The sequence below is a fragment of the Mustela lutreola genome, chromosome 6, assembly GCF_030435805.1.
Source record: "Mustela lutreola isolate mMusLut2 chromosome 6, mMusLut2.pri, whole genome shotgun sequence".
NCBI lineage: Eukaryota > Metazoa > Chordata > Mammalia > Carnivora > Mustelidae > Mustela > Mustela lutreola.
Window position 1 is genome coordinate 67,517,180 of NC_081295.1, and position 22,253 is coordinate 67,539,432.

The following is a 22,253-nucleotide window of genomic DNA, read 5'->3' on the forward strand; positions in this document are numbered from 1 at the left end:
AAAAAAAAATTCCTATTTAATATTTGGTAACAAGAGCAGTAAAAGATACTATACACATGTGGCATATATATATTTACAAAATACACTTCAAAAAGAAGCCAACACACTTTAGCAAAAGTCTAAGCTTGCATAGATTAAAAAGAAAAAAGAATTATGAATACAATTTTTGTTAAAATAGAAAATGGGGAGTAAAAGTTACAGAATGAAGAGAGATCTTTTCCAAACTTTTATTTGTGCACATTCAATTGAAAAAGATAACTTTTACAGGTTCTTTGGTGCCCATATTCAGCATACAAAAATGTAAAAGACTATTCACAAATAAAACACATTAGCTCAAACTGGGAAGAAATAATGACAATAACGCAACAATTTAAGGTAGTGCACACTGTGACAGCTCTGCTTACAGGGACATGAGAATTACTGCGAAAATAAATAGAATGTCCTTTTGTAAAAGCAGCAATGTCATGTCTTGTAAACTTCCTTTTTATATTACAGCAAGGTTTGAAATAAAATCCAAAGGGCTTGGAGCTTACACTGTAGCCGTGAATGAATAAAAGAGTCTATTTCCTCAATTACTGTTGGTCCAGTTTTCCTTTTGTTTTGAGTCCAATGTGCAGCAGGTTTTAAAAGGTGCTCAGTTAGGAATTCTAACCAATTACATGATGAATTATAAAATTTCTTTCCTGCTTTCAAACACAAATGGGTAAATCTGTTCCACAGCAGTCGCAACAGCCTTTACGTTGGGCCCTGAAACGGAAAAAGGGGTGAGAAGAGCGCTAGGAACGTGCATTTCCCAGAAGGGAAGACCTTCACATAGTTTAACTATCGGACTGACTGTTTAAAAAAAATATCTGCACTTTACATAATTATACAGCCAGAACACAAACCAACAGAATAACATTTTTTTTTTGGACAATTCAAGGAAATCTGAAACACAAAATGCTGCTATTCACCTCGTTTTAGGGCAGTGTGAAGACAGTATATATAAAAATATAAAAATCTGACAGCACTGTTAAATGCTGATTAAAGAAGAAATGATGAAAGGGACTGACATTTTGGTCACTATCCTCTTGGTCATTGTAGCCTGGCTTTTGGTTAGGATACTGCTGATGCTCACAGCTCGCAGGAGTACTGAGGAACCCAGTAAAGAAGACAAAGCTGCTTCCAAAGTACTGGGAAACCAGAGAGCTGTTATTAACTAAGTAGTCTAAACTGTCCCCCCACCCAGATTTACTAGTCCTCATTACCCACCACCTGTTTAATATTCATCTGGCCACTCATCTCACAGCTTACTCAGTAAATTAGGGAAACACACATGCAGGAAGGGGGTGAGGGTATATGTGAATTAATCCATATAATGCTTGGGATAACTTTTTAAAAAGGTAACCTTCCATTTAAATAGCTAAAAAGAAACATAAAAAGAGACAATGGAAATATTTTCATAAAACTTATTTTGAATAAAAGCAGTGTCACTAAAGTACACTTAATTCTTTTGAAAGATGCTGAAAACGTACATATTATACCCACTATGAACTCTCTGAAGGTACTGACCACGTGTTATCCAGGTCTGCTCCTTCCTGATTTCCCTTGCCTCCCCCACACAGGATAGTGCTTTCCCTGTAGGAACTACTCAGAATCTGTTCACTGACTTGTTAATGTTTCATAGAATGTTACAGATGTAAATATGTAATGTATACTAATTAATCCAATTATCCTCTTTGTTATTATGTTAATTATCTATTAACTCAGTAAATATAGATTTATAGGTACTTATTGATAGACTTTGGGGCTTCTCCGAAGTCTGGGCTCCAAAAGAAAGAGAGTTGAAAGAAGGGGACACATGGATTTATTCCGTCACTCCATTTTAAGATTCAGATGCTGGCAGGAGGCTTTAAAAGTTTCCAAGGAAGATGTGAAAACCCACGGGATGAGTCAAAACTAAGCTTACCTGTTGAGAGTCTAAAGGTGTTAATAATGTGTATTTTCCTCTAAGGACTAAAGGAGTACAAAGAAAATTCAAGAACCCCAAAGAAATTTTCCTGAACTTATTTTAGCCAAAGATTGGGCCTGACTCCTAAGTGATGTTTCTGTACCATTTATAAATACAGTATCTTTAAAGCCATCCTGTGTGCTAATGCTCTCTATGCCTAGTTGCTTGAAACCACCACTTCTAAATACTTACAACTCAAGAGATATAGAACAAAATACATATGAAATATGATAAATAGTTACCAATGATATTTGACTATTTTACTTACGTAAAACCTCTTCTCTATTAAGTTTATAAAATGGGTTTCTCTTGAATATTTTAAATGCAAGATATCACAAATCAAAAAGAAAAATCACACTATGAAAATATATACTAAAATATTCTTAATAGCTCCAAACTGGGAACTATCCAAATGCTTATAATGGACAGTGTAATTCAGATCCTGGATACTACATGGTAATAAGAATGAATGATCTCTAACTATATAGAATAATATGAATGAATCTCACACTAAAATAATGAGTGGAAGAATACAGACCTAAAATAGCATCTATACAATTTTAAAACAGTATATAAAAGTAGGGAAAACTACAGTGTTAAAAGTAGAGACTGGTTCCCCTTGAGGAGCAGAAGTGACTGAAGGGGACAAACGAGACATTATTTCCATTTTGATATAGGCACCTCATTCAAACCATAACTGACCATAAGCTTGGGTTCAATATCATAAAATACCTGTTACTGTGATACTTCCTGTTGAAAAAATCTGTAATGTAGCTCTTAGAGATTTTATCCGATAGCACACAGCAGGATGAAGTTCAGGTTCATAACTATACAAAAAAAAAAAAAAATCACAATGAATGTAAATATTTGCAGGCTGACAAGTCATTACAAATTTGGTAAGTTGTCTTGACTCGGCAAAGACCCACCTGGCATGAGGTCTGTTGTTCTTCGTGAATTCCGGCAAACGGATTTCAAATGGCATGTTACACACCGCCAAAACGTTCACAACCTTAAAATCTGTAAATATTACCTGCAGGAGAGAAGGACAACTTAATGAATTGTTTTGAAACAAACAAAAAAAATTATCAGGAAAAAGAAAACAAACAAAAACCCCTGCTCATCAGGGCAACTGTAAATAACTGTTTCAATCCTCTAGCTTCCTGCTCAGCAGGGAGTAGGCTTCTCTCTCCTTCTAACCCTCCCCACCAGTAGTTCTGTCTCTCTCTCTCTCCAATAAATAACAAAATCTTAAAACAAAACAAAACAATTAGAGCACATGAAAAAATGCTCCACATCACTCAGCATCAGGGAAATACAAATCAAAACCACAGTGGGACACAACCTCACAACGGTCAGAAAGGCTACAGTTAACAAGTCAGGAAATGACAGATGTTGGCAAGGATGCAGAGAAAGGGGACCCTCCTACACTGTTGGTGGGAATGCAAGGTGGTGCAGCTACTCTGGAAAACAGTGTGGAGATTCCTCAAAAAGTTGAAAATAGAGCTACCCTACGACCCAGCAATCGCACTACTGGGTATTTATCCTAAAGATACAAATGTAGTGATCCGAAGGGGCACGTGCACCTGAATATTTATAGCAGCAGAGTCCACAACAGCCAAACTATGGAAAGAACCTAGATGTCCATCAACAGATGAATGGATAAAGAAGATGTGGTATAGAGATCTACAGTGGAATATTATGCAGCCATCAAAAATGACCTCTTGCCATTTGTGACATGGATGGAACTAGAGGGTGTTATGCTGAGTGAAATAAGTTAATCAGAGAAAGACAATTATCATATGATCTTACTGATATGTGGAATTTGAGAAACAAGGCAGAGGATCATAGGGTAATGGAGGGAAAAATGAAACAAGATGAAACCAGAGAGGGAGACAAATCATAAGAGACTCTTAATCTTGGAAAACAAACTGAGGGCTGCTGGAGTGGAGGGTGTGGGACTAGAGTGGAGTGGGGTGGCTGGGTGATGGACATTGGGGAGGGTATGTGCTATGCTGAGTGCTGTGAAGTGTGTAAGAATGACTAATGAATCACAGACCTGTACCCCTGAAACAAATAATACATTATATGTTAATAAATAAATAAATAAATAAAGACAGTGGGGGGAGGGGAAGAATTAGAGCACACAAGAAAGAATAAGCACATCTTAAACATCGATACGATATAGTATTTTAGATTATGAGTGATTTCTTAATGCCATGCAGTTGACCCTGAACAACAGAGGGATTAGTACCCTGACCAGTCAGAAGTCCACCTGTAACTTCTGACTCCCCAAAAACTCAACTACTCATAGCCTACAGTTGACTGGCAGCCTTACCCATAAAACAGTCAATTAATACATACTTTGCATCTTATATTATATATTGTATTCTTACAATAAAGCTAGAGAAAATAAAATGGTATTATAATTGTAAAGAATGGGGCGCCTGGGTGGCTCAGTGGGTTAAACCTCCGCCTTCGGCTCAGGTCGTGATCTCAGGGTCCTGGGATTGAGCCCCGCATCGGGCTCTCTGCACAGCAGGGAGCCTGCTTTCTCGTCTCTCTCTGCCTGCCTCTCTGCCTACTTGTGATCTTTCATTTAAATAAAATCTTTAAAAAAAATAATAAAATTGTAAGAAAGAGAACATATAATATTATACTATGTTTATGGAAAAACATCTGCATATATGTGGATACACATAGTTCAAGCTTGTGTTATTCAAGGGTCAACTGTAATTAAAGGGAAATAAAAGGTCAAAAACTTAATCAAAAAATTAAATGAAACCTGAGATAGTTGCATGATTAAAACACCTGGGTCTCTGAATTTTATGTTTAATTTTTTTAATACTTTAAATGGGATATTTAATCTACAAGGATAGGATAAAGAAGAGTGATTAAAAATTTAAAGCAGAGTTCTCTTTTTAGAGTCAAAATGGAAAAGTTGCCACTCAAAAGTCAATAAATACTGAGTGTACTCTGAGCTCCAAAGGTCATTTTCTTATATGCAGTAGAATAGAATGATATTTCTATGAGTTTAGTTAGTTTATGTTTGTTTTTGGGGGGGGGTAGGGTGAGAAAACTGTGTTTTTAACTGGGATTTTTCTCAACACTTCCAATGTTATGCTAAGACAAGAAGCTCCAAGGCTAAAAAGTAACTTCAGCCACTCCTACCAATAACTTGAATACCATAATATCCTACTATGTTTTGAAATGTTCCCAGTAAAACCACACTTCTGGATTAACTGTTCTCCAGTTTAGTACCTGCACAAGGCAGTTGATGAGTCACAAAACTGTCCAAAAGGGCACCACCATCAGTCAAGACTCTCAATATCATCACTTTCCTCAAGCACCAACCCTCCCTCTACCCACCAGAACTTTGGTACCTTTCTAGCACCTTCCACCTCAAGGAAGACCAAAGAAGTCAAGACAGAAGCTCAACTTTTCATCAGTGTTCATTCCATACAGCCTGGACCCACCTCTTTGGGGACCACAGCTCATCTTTATCTTTCTTTCATTTACTCATCACTTGCAAGTGATGTAAGAAGTTCATAATACGTACTAACTTTACTCAAATTTATGCCTCCATAAAATTATATTTGATAAAGTTAACCTGCTAGCAACAGTCACTTTACATGTGAGAGCCCGCCAACCAGTGTGTACTTTTTGTGGACCAAACCACAGATTTGACACGGCAAGCCAATCTTATAAATGTCCCTTTTTATACAATGTGCATTTTGTTTAGAATTTATGTCATTTTTAATACCTCTGATTTTTACAGAATGCAGGCTTTTCTGACTTCTTATATATAGGTGTATAGCTGGAATTAGTTATTCATGTGAATTCTTTTCAACTTATAATGTAGTTATTTCTAAAGCACAGATTACTTAAGTTTGGCATATTTTAAATAATCACAATATCCTATTATAATGGTAATGTTCTCACTAAGCATAATACGAAGGAACACTGTTTATTCTTAGCTATTAAATGCCTAAATCTATGCAGGTTCCATTCTAGTATCTTTTTTCTTCTTTATAATTTATGTGATAGCTATCTACAAATAAAAACAAAGACACTTTAACTAACTTTTTACACATATGCCCTATTCTCTACTCTCACCATCCCGACATTCCAGTCTTGAGATGATCAAAAACAAGATCTTTTTGGTGAGAAGTGAACAGCCTAGAAGAGTTGCAAAGGCAGTTCACTTGTAAGGCAGTAAGTCTCTCAGTGAGCAAGGGGTTAGTGAAAATGCCAAGGTCCTTTACAAGTACTCACATGGTTTAGAGTTTGCTACTAAATTTTTGTACTGAAGGACAGTAAGAAAAAGGTTAATCATGAAAAGAGTTATTTGTGTGATTTCTTTTTTTTTTTTCCTTTAAAATTTTTATTTATTTGAGAGAGAGAGGAGAGTGAGAGCATGCACAATCAGGGGGAGTGGCAGAGGTCTCAGAGGGAGAAGCAGGCCATCCCCAAGCAGGGAGCCCCGAGGCAGGGCTCAATCCCAGGACTCTGAGATCACAAACTGAGCCAAAGTCAGACATTTAACTGACTGAGCCACCCAGGTCCCCATCTGTATGATTTCCTTAGTTTATCAAATTAAAAAGTTTAACTCTATAAATTAAATCCTTTAATATTTGTAGTTTGGATTTTTTTTTTTAAATGTTACCTGAAAACCTAGTTTCTGAAGACTGCGGGCTAAACGTCTGGCACCAAATTTAGCTTCTTCTTCACTATGGTTTTAAGGAAAGAAAAAGATTATCAGTTACACAGGAAATAAATTTTATACTGAAAAATATGACAAACTGTACACATGATTTCAAGTCTAGGAAAATATCCTTTCCATGAAGGAAAAATTTTAAAGTTAAAGTAAGATATCCAATTAAAATTTACCTTGTTGCTCCAGTGCAAATAATTTTTCCTGAGGACCAAATTGTAGCTGTAATTCTAGGTTTTCTCAGCTTCATTAATACTTTCTGCAAAAGAACAAAATAAAACACACGTTTACATACTAAGCATTAATTTTCACTTATGCTCCTGCTCCATATGGCCATTTCAATAAAAATGTAAATAGTACTCGATGCTTACCCAAGATTGAAATAAGTAATTGCTCTCCAAATCACCCATTCTGAATTTAAGTACCACACTGAACACAAAGGACATATTAATTTAAAAAGACATTTAATTAATTAAACATATAAGGTCTATATCAACCTCTTACTATATACTTGAAATCATGTACTACAAGCATGCAAACTTTTCAACTCTCATTCCACCCTGGCCACGTAACTGGAATTTGCAATTTGCATGGATCCTTAAAGATGCCAAACGTATTCAAACCTCAGGGGTTTTGCAGTAATTGTTAATATTTTCATGTGGAATAGTCTTCCCTCAATATTCTCACTTTCATTCAAGTCTCTCATCAGATGTCAGATAGAGGTCTTCCCTGACCAAAAAGCACCCATGCCCTCACTGCTCTCACCTCGTATCCTACTTTATTCTGCTTCACGGTACTCATCATTATATTATATCTTACAGTTGAGATGACTACTACTACAGATTCAAGTTCAATATACAAATCTTGAGCATAGGACAAATGTTGGAGCTAGAGATGTAATTTTCCTTAGATATGAAAGGCATTTGAAGGCTGTGGGTTTGAATGAAATTATCTACAGAGTGAGTATAAATCACTCAAGGACTAAGGTCCAAGAGAACAATGTGAATTTAAATTTTTATTACCATTTTTCATTTATGGAAAATATCATATGCCCATTATGCATAAGAGATAAATGTTTACTGAATACTGTAACATATAAATGAATTGGATATTTCTCCTTAAAACTTCTGTTACTTTTCAAGTTTCACCCTTTCTTTGTCATATGTCACATTATCAAATGAGAAAGCTATAAAGTCTGGAAGGATAAAATTTAACAAAGAGCCAAATTAAACTTCAATTAAAAGATATTATCAAATTTCATACACAAGTGGCTGAGAAACACTAAACTGAGTTTATTCTGCATTTAACTATCTTTCACCACCACCTTATCCATCAATTCAGCTTTTTCAATTAACCTCCTACGAAAAATGACTTCCCTATCACATGGCGTGCTCAAGTTCCAAAGCAGTATTAGGCACTTTATTAACCTTCTTAGCAGATATCTTCATTCCTTTATTTAGGTGACGATGGCAAGACTGATGAACTTGAAAATCTTTAATTGTAGGTCATTGCAATTTTTAATTGAATTTAATTCATCTTAACTTAGTTTCTAGAACTAAGAGCTAATGATAATTTACTGAGGTATACTGGCATCGAATTTTTAGAGCTTAGAGCCTTCATATACATTCATAATTTTCATAATAAATGTATAAGATCTATATCTCAACATCATTTGGTTTATAAAAGCCAGTGAAAACACACTGTCCTTTGTAATATTAATCTCAGTAAGGTTAAAAGCAAGTTATCAATGCTTTTATTTTAAATAATACAGGTCTAACAAAAACTAAAATTAATACTGTCCAGGTTAGGATATGAACCATATTATTTTCAGCAATTTATTCATAAAGAATACCAACTATTTTGGCTAAATAAAGAGGGGTATTAACATATACTACAAAAATCACAACATACATATTATAGCATCATACATATCATACATCATTCATGTAACCAAGAAACTATATATATAAATATTTTTAAAGATTTATTTATTCGAGAGAGAGAAAGTGAGAGAGAGTGGGGTGAGGGCTAAAGGGAGAGAGGAACTTAAGCAGACTCCAAGCTGAAAGCAGAGTCTGACGCGGGGCTCAATCTCAAGACCCTGAGATCATGACTTGAGCTGAAACTGAGAGTCTGACACTTAACCATATGTGCCACCCAGCAGCCCCTAAAAAATTATATTTGAATAAGTATACGCCACGTATAAATGTCTCCTTCTTCATTTAAAATAAATTGAGAGAACAATCAAATTCTAGTAGCCTTTGAATTCTTTGCTGAGTCCTGGAGATGGGGAATATCCAAAAGCTGACACTTCAGGGGAGGAGGGGCCACTTCTACAAGGCTCAGTGTTGTATTCAGTACAACTGGCACATGGTAATGTGCTCATAAACTATCTGTATAGAGAATATGTTTTAGTATATGATTCATAGCACTATAAAATTAGTCTATGCAGCATACATACCAAAATTTAGATACTTACTCCAACATCACGCTTATAAATTACATTTGCTCCCTCCAAAGCAATCTTCCTTAAGTTCAAATGACATCTTGTTCTAAAAACACAGACTACATTTGTAATTAGAATGTCCAATGCAACATCACTGTCTGCATCCATTGGGGTAGTTTAAAAACTTAGCTTCCCACCACGAAGATCACATCCTGAGAAATAAAACAAAATAAAGTAATTAAATATTCTGTTAATTTATTTTTCACAAATAATCCTGAAAATAAAAATATAAGAAATTATTTATTTTTTAAATGCTACTCAAAGCAAATCGTGTTCCTTTTGTTCCCCATTAAAGTCATTTTTAAAAAGGTAACAAACATGTCATATAAAATCTTTCAAAATTTGGGACTAACTTGTATTCCTTACAATTAATAAGGAACTTTTACATGCCAGGAGCCTACCAGACTCATCTCCTGCTCCTTGCCTTTACAACGACTATGTTTCAGGTGTAGCACAGTTATGGCAATTCTCCAAATATACCAAGTTCAAGGGCTGGACTTTGTGGTCCCAATGTCCAATCATTAATGGTACTATAAACCACCTCATACAACTTGCAAGGGTTTAAAAAAAAAAAAAAAAGGACCCACTTTTCCTCTATTTTAGGTAATTGGCTTACTTAAAGGAGAAATATTAATTACATTTGTTAACAGATTTTTCTCATTTACCAGTCATTCATTCAATATTTACTTATCAAATATCTTCCATATAGTGAGGACACCAGAGGATGAAAACGAGTAAGACAAAATCTTTTGTCTTCAAGGAGCTCTGGCAAACAGCACAGCACAATTTTTGTCAAGATTTCAGTCTTCCAAAATGTACCTTTCAAAACTATGAGATGAGCATTTCTATAAACAATCAAAAGTGAGCCATAGTTTTTACTACGTATACGACCCTTATCCAGCTAAAAAATGCTCTTGGGCTAGGATTCTATGTTTATTTATTTATTTGAGACAGTGCACATGAACACGCATGGGAGGGGCAGAGAGACAGAGAGGCAGAGAGTCTCAAGCAGACCCCGCGGAGCCTATGTGGGACTTGATCTCACAACACTGAGATCATGACCTAAGCCCAAACCAAGAGTCCAAAGCTCAAATGACTGAGCCATCCAGGTGTCCTTGATTTCCACTTCTTACAAAATAAGTAACAGTAATTCAGCTTAACTAACACGCAAAGAGAAAACCGGAAAATACTAATATTACCATTATAATGACCTTTAAAGAGTCGTTGAAACTGCAATATGAAAAACCAGTATTCTTTATAAGGATTCAAATTATTATATGATGAAAATAATGCAGATGCCCAGAGTCCCAACGAAGAAAATTCAAGCTTGTTTTCCTGTCTTTTATTTAGTATCTGCTAGAACACAAGTCAGACCCAGCCTTCTAGCACCTCTCTGGGACGATGGAGCATTCAGCTCTGTGGACCACTTCTATCTAAGCCTCATCAGGTTCTCTCATGATTATGTTCCCTTCAATCTGCTTATCTTCTTACTTTGTTGTTTTCTGTTTGTCTGGGCAACCTCAAATAATTTTTATGTGCAAGGAGTGGGGCAGGGGTAGCAGTGGATAGCTATATGGGTAGACAGATGCATAAAGAGGACAGAGGCAGTTATCAATACTGATCTTAAACCGTGGGATCAATAACTGACTTAACACTTAACCAGTTATGAGAACGCGACAAGTTATGCAATCTCTCTGGGCCTCGGTCTTCTCATTTGCGGCATGAAATACAGTGCCCTACCACAAAGTGTTGTAGGGATTACAGAGAAGGTATTAAAAGTACTTAGCGCACATATCTGGTAACAATAACACAAAAGTGATGTTACTATAGATCAAGTAAGTTTAAATCAGCAGGCAGAGCAGAGATACCTTAGTATCATTTCCCATTATTCTATTAGAACCCAGATATTGAGCCACCTAGACCTCACCATGTCTCCTATGTTGCTAATAAAAACTCTGCACTAACCGTGAGGTGAAGCAGCTCTTAGCTGCTCACCTCAACACCCATCCCATCCTTCCTTCACAGTGAACAGAACCCAACAGAATCTAGCTGGGTACACTGTGGGAGAAATGAATACTCAACACACTTCCAAGGCTCCCTGCTAACGGATATAGCCCAGAGGCCACATGGCCCTGTCATGGTTAATGAAATGTAAAATGAAATGGTTTTGTGTCTTTTGGGAAGAAAAGACTGCTTAGAGTGATCAAACTAAGCCAGCAAAGACCCCGTTGTGCTTTTCTACCCTTCTTCACTTTTATTGCCTGGAGTCTGGATGTGAGAGGTGGAGCTCAAACAGGCATCTGGGATCATGAAACTATGTGATAAGGACAGTGGAACAGGAAGGAAGACCGAAGATGCCTGAATGGCCGATACAGTGAGACTCCTTATTATCACTGCACTTCCTAATTCCAGACTTGATGACTGTGAGAGAAAAATCAATTTCCATACCAACCCTCACACATTTTAGACTTTTGTTATATGCTGCCAAACCTAATCCTAATGGATATACATCCCATGAGAGAGGCTACAGAAAGCACTACTTAAAGAGAAACTATGAAGACACTATGTCAAATTTACTGTTTCACACAGATTTTTTTTACATCAAACAGGTTAAAACAAATTAAGGGGAGAATACAAAGGCAATATATAGGGTAAAAATAAGACTGGGTATAAAACAAACCTTGGTGAATGCAAAGGAGCCTCAAAATTAATACAAAATAGGTGATTATGTCTGTACTTTAGCAACTTAGATTCTAAAAATGAGGTTGCAGGCATAGTTCATCTTAAGCTGTTCAATGTTCATATTTTACGTGAATATAATCTGGCAAGAAGCCTCAGAAAATACTATTGCTCTCATAGGTTTTAAATCAAGGATATAACATGAAGTCAGTACTTAAAAAAGAAAGCGGCATCCTACATTTTTGAAGCATTACAAACAACTGAATGGTGAAAAGCTCAAAGCTTTCCCTCTGAGATCCCTCTGAGATCAAGAATCAAGGATGCGTACTCTCACGACTTGTATTCAACATAGTATTGGAAATCCTAGCCAGCATAATTAGGCAAGAAAAAGAAAATGCATCCAAAATGGAAAGGAAAGAAGTAAAATTGTCACTTCTTGTAGATGACAGGATGTTAAATACAGAAAACCCTAAAGACTCCACCAAAACAGCTATAGCTAATAAACGGATTCAATAAAGTTGCAAGACACAAAATCAATATATAAAATCTGTTCTGTTTCTATATGTTAGCAATGAGCTATCAGAAAGAGAAATTTTTAAAAACTCACTTTATAACTGCATCAAAAAGAATAAAATACCCAGGAATAAATTTAAGCAAGGAGGTGAAAGACCAATATACTGAAAACTGTAAGACACTGATGAAAGAAACCGAAAAATAAGTAAATGGATATACCATACTCAATTGAAAGAATTAATATTATTAAAATGTCTATGCCGCCACAAAACAATCTACAGATTCAATGCAATCTCTATCAAAACTCTATTGGTATTTTTCAAAGAAATAGAATGAACAATTCTAAAATTTGTATGGAACCATAAAAGCAATCTTGAGAAAGAACAAAGCTGGAATCTGATTTCAAACTATATTACAAAGCTACAGTAATCAAAATAAAATGATGCTGATATAAAAACAACAAAACAAAATAGAGTTTGGAAATAAAACTCATGCCTATATAGTCCACTGATTTATGAAAAAGGAGATGAAAATATACAATGGGGAAAAGACAGTCTCTTCAATAAGTAGTGCTAACACAGCCATATTAAAAAGAATAAAACTACACTATCATATACCATACACAAAAATTAATTCAAAACGGATTAGAGACTTAAATGCAAAAGCTGGGAATTATAATACTAGAGGAAAACAGGTGGTAAACTCCTTGATGCCAGTCTTTGCACTGAATTTTTGGATCTAACTTTATTTTTTTTAAGTTTATTTATTTATCTATTTACTTATTTGATAGAGGGGAAGAGAGAGAGAGACTGTGCCCACAGGCTGGGGAAGGGGCAGAGCGAGTGGGAGAAGCAGACTCCCTCTGAGCAAGGAGCTGGGCCTGGGGCTCAATCCCAGGGCCCCAAGATCAGGACCTGAGCCAAAGTCAAATGCTTAACCAACTGAGCCCCTGATTTTTGGATCTAACTTTATAAGCAAAGGCAACCAAAGCAAAAATAAACAAGTGGGAGATACACCAACCTAAAGAGCTTTTGCTTGCAAACAAAATGGAAAGGCAACCTATAGAATGGGAGAAAACAGTTGCAAATCATATACCCAATAAGAGGTAAATATCCAAAAAATATAAAGAACTCCTATAACTCAACAGTAAAAACCAATAATACGATTAAAAAATGGGTAGAGGAATTGAAGAGACATTTTTCCAAAAAAGACATACTGATGGTCAACAGGCACATGAAAAGATATTCAATGCCACTAATCATCAGGGAAATGCAAAATCAACCACAATGAGATATCACTGCATATGTGTCAGAAAGGGTGTTAATAACCAAAAAAATAACAAATGTTGGTGAGGATGTGGAGAAAATGGAACCCCTGTGCACTGTTGGTAGGAATGTCTATTGGTGCAGCTTCTATGGAAAACAGTATGGAGGTTCCTCAAAAAATTAAAAACAGAACTACCATATGATCCAGCAATTCTGCTTTTGGATATTCACCTGAAGAAAATAAAAATGTTAAATCGAAAAGATATATGCACCCTATCTTCATCACAGTATTATTTACAACAGCCAAGATACAGAAACAACTCAGTGTCCCTCAGTGACTGAATGGATAAAAAAAAAAGATGTGGAATAGGTATATATACAATGAAATACTTCTCAGCCATAAAAAAGAATGAAATCTTGCAGTTTGTTACAACATGGATGAATCCCGAAAATATTATGCTATGTGAAATTAATCAGACAAAAATTTCATTTATATGTGGAATCTAAAAAAACAAAACAAATAACTAAAAAATACAGAGAAGAAACTGGTAGTTGTCAGAAGGGAAGGCAGGGGTTGGGATGGGTGATATGCAAGGGGATTAAGAGGTACAAACTTCCAGGTATAAAATAAATAATTCACTGGGGTTAAAAGTACAGCACAGAGAATATTAGTCAATAATACTGCAGTAACTTTGTATAGTGACAGATGGTAACTACATTTATCATCATAAGCAATTTGTAATGCATATAAATGGGGAATCACTATGTTGTACACCTCAAACTAATATAATATTGTATATGTCAACTATACTGCAATTAAAGAGGAGGTTAAAAACAAGAAATACCTATTGGAAAATAAGAAAGGAAACATAAATGACTTAAGCATTTGATCCAAGAAATCAAGTACATAACAATCACAAATATATAAGGAAGAAAATAATAAAACTAAAAAAGTAAACATGGTAGAAATAAAAATTCAACTCAAATCTTAAAATTCTAAGAGTTTTTTATATGAGTATCAATAATTTTCCATTTTTTTGTACAGTGTAGTAAAACACATATATTAGTTACTATAAGAAAAATAAAGCTAATTCTATTTTGATTTCAATTATTATCAATAACTTTCTCACTGCCCATTGTTTAATCAGGTGTTCTGTCCTGTGTCTCAGGTAAATGCCTACTATGAGTTGTCAAATATTTTCTTCTAATAAAAAGCAAAGTTCAAAACTACCTGTCCTAACTTCAGGAAATGTTATATTTTTAGCTTTTTATTAAATGCATTATAATTGTGGTCGAAAGTACAAACTTCTGGTATATAAGTAAGTCCTGGGGATATAATGTACATCCTGGTGACTAGAGTTAACATTACTGTATCCTGTATTTAAAAGCTGATAAGAGATTTTAAAACTTCTCATGACAAGAAAAGAAATTTGCAACTATGTGTGGTGATGAATGTTAATGACATAGTGTGGTGATTATTTTGCAACTCATACATACATTGAATCATTAAGTTGTATACCTGAAACATAATGTTACATGTCAATTGTATCTCAATAAAAACTTTTAAGTCAGTCTTAGAAAAAAATGCATCATAGAAGTGGAAGCAGCTTCTTCCTCACTCAACGATTTTAGGGATAAGAACAAATTTGTTTTAGGTTTTCTGACTTTCAAGCAGTATTTAAAAACAGTACTCGGCGAACCATCACAAACTGCAACCTTAAAGCATTACTTGGAAAACACCGCCACCTCCTGGCTCTTAAGACAAAGTGCATCAAAGACTACAGGTACACCTTGCCAATATTGTGGATTCGGTTCCAGACCACCATAATAAAGTGAAGAACTCAATAAAGCAAGTCAAAAAAATTTTCTGGTTCCTCAGTGTATATAAAAGTTGAGTTTGCACCATACTGTAGTCTATTAAGTGTGCAACAGCATTATGTTTACAAAAAATCACTATATGTACCTTATTTAAAAAGTACTTTATCGAGGGAGAAGGGGGGTAGGGTTATGGACATTGGGGAGGGTATGTGCTTTGGTGAGTGCTGTGAAGTGTGTAAACCTGGCGATTCACAGACCTGTACCCCTGGGGATAAAAATATATGTTTATAAAAAAACAAAAAATTAAAATAATAATAATAATAAATAAATAAATATTTGCTTCACCTAGGGGGGGGGAAAGTACTTTATTGCTAAAAAATGCTAACCATCATTTGAGCTTTTAGCAAGTCAATCTTTTTCCTGGTGGAGGGTCTTGCCTTGATGTTGAAGGCTGCTGACTGATCTGGTGGTGACTGCAGAAGGTTGGAGTTGTGGCAATTTCTTAAAATAAGACACTAATGAAATTTGCCAGATGGACTGGATCTTCCTTTTACAAAGAGTTTCTCTATAGCATGGGATATTGTTTGACAGCACTGGGCCACTGTTAGAATTTCTTTCAAAATAGAGTCAATCCTCTCAATCTACTAAACCTACTATTTCATCAACTAAGTGTATGTAATATCCTACCTAAGTCCTTTGCTGTCGCTTCAAAATCTTCACAGCCTCTTCGCCAGGTATAGACTGCATGTCAAGAAAACTTTTTTGCTCATATGTAAGAAGCAACTCCTCATCCATTCAAGTTTGCTCATGAGGTTGCAGCAATTCAGTCCCATCTTCAGGCTCCACTTCTAATTCTCATTTCTCTGGCTTTTCCTACCACAGCTGCAATCACTTCCTCCATGGAAGTCCTGAGCCCCTCATCATCCATGAGGGTGGACAAACAGGGTCTTCCGAACTCCTGTTAATCTGGGTATTTTGATCTCTTCCCACGAATCACAAATGTTCTTAATGGCATCTAGAATGGTGAGTCCTTTCCAGAAGGTTTTCAATTTCGTTTGCCCGATCTACCAGAGGGATCACTATCTGTGGCAGCTTTAACCCTATGGAAATGTATTTCTTAAAAAGTAAGATGTGCAAGTTGAAATGAGTCCTTGATCCATGGACTGCAGAACGGCTGCTGTGTTAGCGGGCATGAGAATAACATTAATTTCATTGTATGTCTCCATCAGAACTCTTGGGTGACCAGGTGCATTGTCAATGAACAGTAATATTTTGAAAAGGATCTTTCTTTCTGATTCCTCAACAGCGGGCATAAAATAGTCAGTAAACCATGTTGTAAACAGATGTGCTGTCAGCCAAGTTTTGCTGCTACATTTCTAGAGCACAGGCAGAGTAGCTTTAGCATAATTCTTATAGGCTCTCAGACAATCAGAATGGTGAATGAGCACTGGCTTCAACTGCAAGTCACCAGCTGCATTAGCCCTTAACAAAAGAGCCTATTCTTTGAAGCCAGGCATGGACTTCTCCTCTCCAGCTATGAAAGCCTTAGATGGCATTTTCTTCAATCTAAAGCTGTTTTGTCTATATTTAAACTCTGTTGTACAGTACAGCCAGCCTCATGAGTGAGGTCAGCTGGATCTTCCGGGGAGCACGTTGAGCTTCCTCACCAACACCTGCTGCTTCACCCTGCACTTCTCTGTCATGGAGATGGTGTCTTCCCTTAGACCTCATGCACTGACCTCTACGAGCTTCAAACTTCCTTCAGCAGCTTCCTTAGCTCTCTAGTCTTCACAGGCTTGAAGAGAGTTAGGGCCTTGCTCTGAATTAGTCTTTGGCTAAAGGGAATCTGGTGCCTGGTTTGATCTTCTATCCAGACCACTCAAATTTTCTCCATATCAGCAAGAATGCACACATTCATTTGTGTGTTTACTGGAGTAGCACCCTTAATTTCCTTCAAGAAATTTTCCTTTGCATCCACAACTTGACTACCTGGCACAAGAGACCTAACTTTTGGCCTACCTCAGCTTTTGACATGCCTTTCTCACTAAGTGTAATCGTATCTGGCTTTTGATTTAAAGTGAGAGCTGTGTATTTCTTCCCTTCACTTGAACACTTAAAGGCCTAGTTTCAATATTGTTGTGTCTCAGGGAATGGGGGGTGTGAGAAGAGATAGAGGAAAGACCAGTTGGTGGAACAGTCGGACATGCACAATATTTCCTAAGTTTGCCATCTTACATGGGTATACTTTGTGGTGCCCCAAAACAATTATGGAGGTACATCCAAGATCACTGATCAACATAACAAATATAGTAATAATGAGTTAAGTCTGAAATACTGAGAGACTTATCAGAGTGCTGGAAAGATGGTGCCACTAGATTTGCTTGGTGCAGGGCTGTCAGAAGCCTTCCGCTTGCCAAACACACAGTATCTGTGAAGTGCAATAAATCCAGTTATGTCTGCACTTCATTTTATATCTTCCACGCCAGGAAAGATATTTAAACTGAAAAGGCTACAATAAACATTGTCATCAAAACAAGGCAAAAATACCCCTAAAATCCAGTAAAAAGCCAAAAGAACCTAAAAAGCCAAAATAAACCTGAGGATATAGAAAAGTAGATTCTAGCCACTTCAAGTGTATTCGAGTAGCATCTGAGGTTAATGAGGGAGGGGCCTCCAACGCTCTAACCACAGAATTACCATCCATGATTTGAGGAATGGCATAAGTAGGGGAAGAAGGAATATAGAGCAATTTGCAAACAACACGAACCCTCATGGTCTCCTGGAAATTGGTCTTTTCTACAAGCAAAGCAAGCCATCCAAGTAATCTCTTATTCTTTATGAAGCTCTCAAAATAGCACATTAGGAAGTAGACATTTTGTGCCCAGATTCAAACAGATTACTTAACAGTCTCTCAACACATGCCTGTGACCAAGCTAACATTTAGCCTTCTAAAAGACAGTGTTTTTTCACATCTGTTTAATAGCACAGGAGATCCCTTACTTATTTTCCTCTTCTGGAAATCGGTGGTATCATTGCAACCTCTCAAGGTGCTTTTAGGATTAAATACAGTTATGTATGTCCAGTACATAGCATACAGTATGTGTTCATTAAATGGGAGCTATTACTGTTTGATGGATTCACAGGTAGTTGAATTTTATGGTCAGATAGTATTATTTAATGAACTGATACAAAACCGTAGAACAGTCAAATTAACAGATGGAAAGAGTTGAGATCTCAACAGATTAGGCAGGGATCAGCAAACTATGGCCAATGGGCCAGTGGCTATTTTGTAAAAAATAGTTTTATTGGAACATGCCATGCTCAAGTATTTACCTAATGGCTATGTGACACAGCTGAGCAGTTATGAGGAAGACCAAATGACCCGCAAGTCTAAAATAGATACTGTCTAGGCCTTAAAAAAAAAAAAAAAAAAAAAAAAGGTTTCTCAATTCCTGGGCTAGCACAATGAGGCAGTATCAATAAAATAAAATGTAACGCTGACAAATTTTAAAGCCCACATTTTTATTAAGATAAACAAAATATCTGCTTGTCATGGTCTTGACTGAAGGCTGGTTTGAACAAACCAGCTGGAAGAAATATCTGAGAGCAACCAGAATGGATCTGAGTGGTAGATGATATTGGGGCATTACTATTCACTTTGTTACATGGAATGATAGAGTGCTGATGGAGACAAATATGCTTATATCTTAAAGATGCATACTAAAATATTCATGGAAGCATGCCATATATAAAACTTACATTAAAATACATGAATTTTTCATTGTCTGAACTATGAGTAACACTAGATTTGGGTATGGTTTCAGATGGCCCCCTGGATGTTGGCACCTTCCCACAGGAATCAAACAAATTGGGACGACCTACTCTGAGGTACAGAACAGATATGGATAGTAGATATAATTGTATTTTAGAACCAAAAAATACTGTGCTACTATTTAATCTCAACAACTGTTAAAACTAGGGGATAGATATGGGGGTGCCCATTATACTATTCTCCCTACAATTCTATCTGAAAAGTCTTTAATAAAAATACTTTACATCACACTTGGTCATACTAAGCCAACATGAAATTGTAATCACTTAGAAAACAAACAAATGAAAGAGGGGTTAGATAGGAGTGTCCAGAGCAAAGGACGTGCGATAGCCTTTTTTTGGTGACTGAAACATCTAGAATGTCCTAACATTATCATTTAAAGAGGGCAATGATAACCAGATATCCAGAGGAAAGTAGAATGGTATGAAATATAAAAATAGTGTGTGAGGAAAGTCTCAGGACATTTAGCACAGGAAAGAAAAGACAGCAGTTGTTCTCAAATACCTGAATAAAAAGGAACCTGAGAGAACCAGTTAAAGTCACATAGAAGATCTCTCAAAGCTACACCAATAAACAAGTACCTGCAAAGCAGTAGGCTCTGCAGAACAGAAGTGTCGAGACAAGGGGCAATGGGGCTAGAGAATTAACCAACAGTTAGGAATGTTACAGGAGTCTTCCATTCAGTGGATGAAGAGATTAGGTGGTTTCTAAAATCCCATCTAATTTTAAAATCCCAGATTCTAACATCGTAGAAGCAGACATGCTATAGACACACTTAGGAATTATACACTAAATTCCGATTTTAGTTCTAAAGCTATTATGTTAGTTTAGTTAAATTAACATCCCAATTCTCAACTTACCATTTTCCCTTCAACATTAATTTGTGTTCAAAGGGGCAGTAAGGAAGACAGGTGTTAGTTAGCACCACTAAGGGGCAAAGCATAGGCACATGACCCAAACCCCAGTCCTTCACTCGTGTGGCAGCGTGCCATTCCATCAGAAGGACATCATCATGCATGGCACAAAAACTTAGATTTTAGGGGGCCATCCTTAGGGTTGGCATTTTGTGTTCTATCCGCAGGAAGAAAATTTTACTAACAGTAGTCCTGGCCTCAAAAACGCTTGTACTTTCCAAAGGAAAGGAGTATATATTACGCCACCTGTATTACATAAAACATTTAACCAAATACTCAAGTATGAAGCAAAAAGTATCTGATATACAAAACCATTATCATATTAAGTTGAACAGAGAGTTAAAGCATCTTCATTACTTTTGCCTCTACCTACTATCTATGACTTAGTCTAAATACCAATTCTGAAGACCAGTAAGCAGGTAGCATTCATGTAAACAGCTTGCATCAAAATAAACTGTTAAATTTTTTTAAATCCATATTAAGAAAACTAAAAAAATACTGTTTTTTTTTTTTCTTCCTGGAAATTAACTAACAACAACTAGGGCTTTGTCAGCAACTATCTACTTTAAAAAATAGTTAAGGAAAAAATATTATGCTTCAGTCAACAAAAATATTTGTAATGGTGCCTAAAAGGTAGTGGAAGAAAATTTAAACAATGCTGATTTTCTGAATGAGTGCTTAGTAAAAGATATGCCAATGGTTTACACTCTTGTGAAAAAGTTTCAGTTAAAAAGATATTTTGTGATTTAAGAATACTGGGGTGTCTGGGTGGTGCAGTTGGTTAAGCGTCCAACCCTTTGGTTTCAGCTCAGGTCCTGATCTCAGGGTTGTGAGATCGAGCACCGAACTGGGTTCTACATTTAGTGCAGAGTCTGCTTGAGATTCTTCCCCCCTCACCCTCTACCCCTCCTGCTCATTCTCGCTCTCAGTCTCTAAAATATATACCATGATCCCAGGGTCCTGGGACGGAGCCCTGCCCAGTGGTGATCCTGCTTCTCCCTCTTCCTCTGGCCCTCCCTCTGCTTGTGCAGTCTCTCTAATAAATAAAAACTTTAAAAAATATATATGTATATAAATACATCTTTAAAAAATAATCTAATATCCATCTCATATTAATGTTTAAACAGTAGCCTGCTTGAATTTCACTATTTCATTATGTACTAAAACCTACTTATAAAGAAAACCTGGATCCTCAGGGAAGCTATGTGACAGTGGACTCGCTCTGAACTGTTCTACACTTATTTGTAAAATGTACACAACACCATTTACTCATCACATGATTGTTTTGAGGAATTAATGAGCACCTCGCAAATCATAAGCTCAATTAAAGTAATGCCATATGAGTCAATGCTAATATTAACTTATGTATTATTACAGAAACGAAGAGAAATAATGTATTTTACTGACTACAACTTGAAATTTGGGGAATCAAACTCAAAAGATGAGATATCAGGTGTATCAATTCCTTATTTTAGATCCATTTCTTTCTTTCTTTCAGATTTGAGAGAGAGAGAGAGAGAGAGAGAGAAAGAGAAAGAGAAAGGCATACAAGCAGGGGGAGAGGCGGGGGAGAGAATTCAAGACTCTCCACTGAGCGTGGAGCCCTATGGCAGGGCACAGGGCTCGATCTTAGGATCTGTGAGATCATGACCTGCACCCAAACTGAGTCAGACGCTTAACCGACTGAGCCACCCAGGCACACATTGGAGAGATTTCTTAGTATTTCAAATAAATGGTCTTAATGCATCATTTTTAGGTAAGATAGCATGTCATTTTCTGATTACATAAAAAATACTCAGAGAAAAGTCCTTCACAGTTCTACCAAAGTGATCATTTTTTCCTATGCTCATATAGGCACATTTCTAGGCTGCTGAATCCTTTTACTTATCTGCATATTAAACAAGATTGAGATCACATGTATATGCGGTCATGTCTACTGAACGAAATATTTTGTCAAAGTCTTTGGCAATCTGAGATATGAGACAAAGCAAAATTAAATTAACTGGTGAGGGTGAACTTCTTAAA

General features: G+C 36.3%; 1 protein-coding gene across 2 annotated transcripts in view; it reads right to left on the minus strand.

Moving 5' to 3' along the window:
* Positions 1 to 213: 213 nt before the first annotated feature.
* Positions 214 to 22,253, minus strand: part of TBPL1 (TATA-box binding protein like 1) — a 35,776-nt gene continuing 13,736 nt past the window's right edge. For both annotated transcript variants that reach the window (XM_059177513.1, XM_059177511.1), the window contains 6 exons: positions 9,181 to 9,359; positions 6,878 to 6,960; positions 6,654 to 6,717; positions 2,917 to 3,020; positions 2,723 to 2,817; positions 214 to 747 (listed from right to left, as the gene is read on the minus strand). In XM_059177513.1, the coding sequence (XP_059033496.1) occupies positions 668 to 747; positions 2,723 to 2,817; positions 2,917 to 3,020; positions 6,654 to 6,717; positions 6,878 to 6,960; positions 9,181 to 9,315 (561 nt within the window). In that variant the 5' untranslated portion in view covers positions 9,316 to 9,359 and the 3' untranslated portion in view covers positions 214 to 667. The remainder of the gene's footprint in view (positions 748 to 2,722; positions 2,818 to 2,916; positions 3,021 to 6,653; positions 6,718 to 6,877; positions 6,961 to 9,180; positions 9,360 to 22,253) is intronic.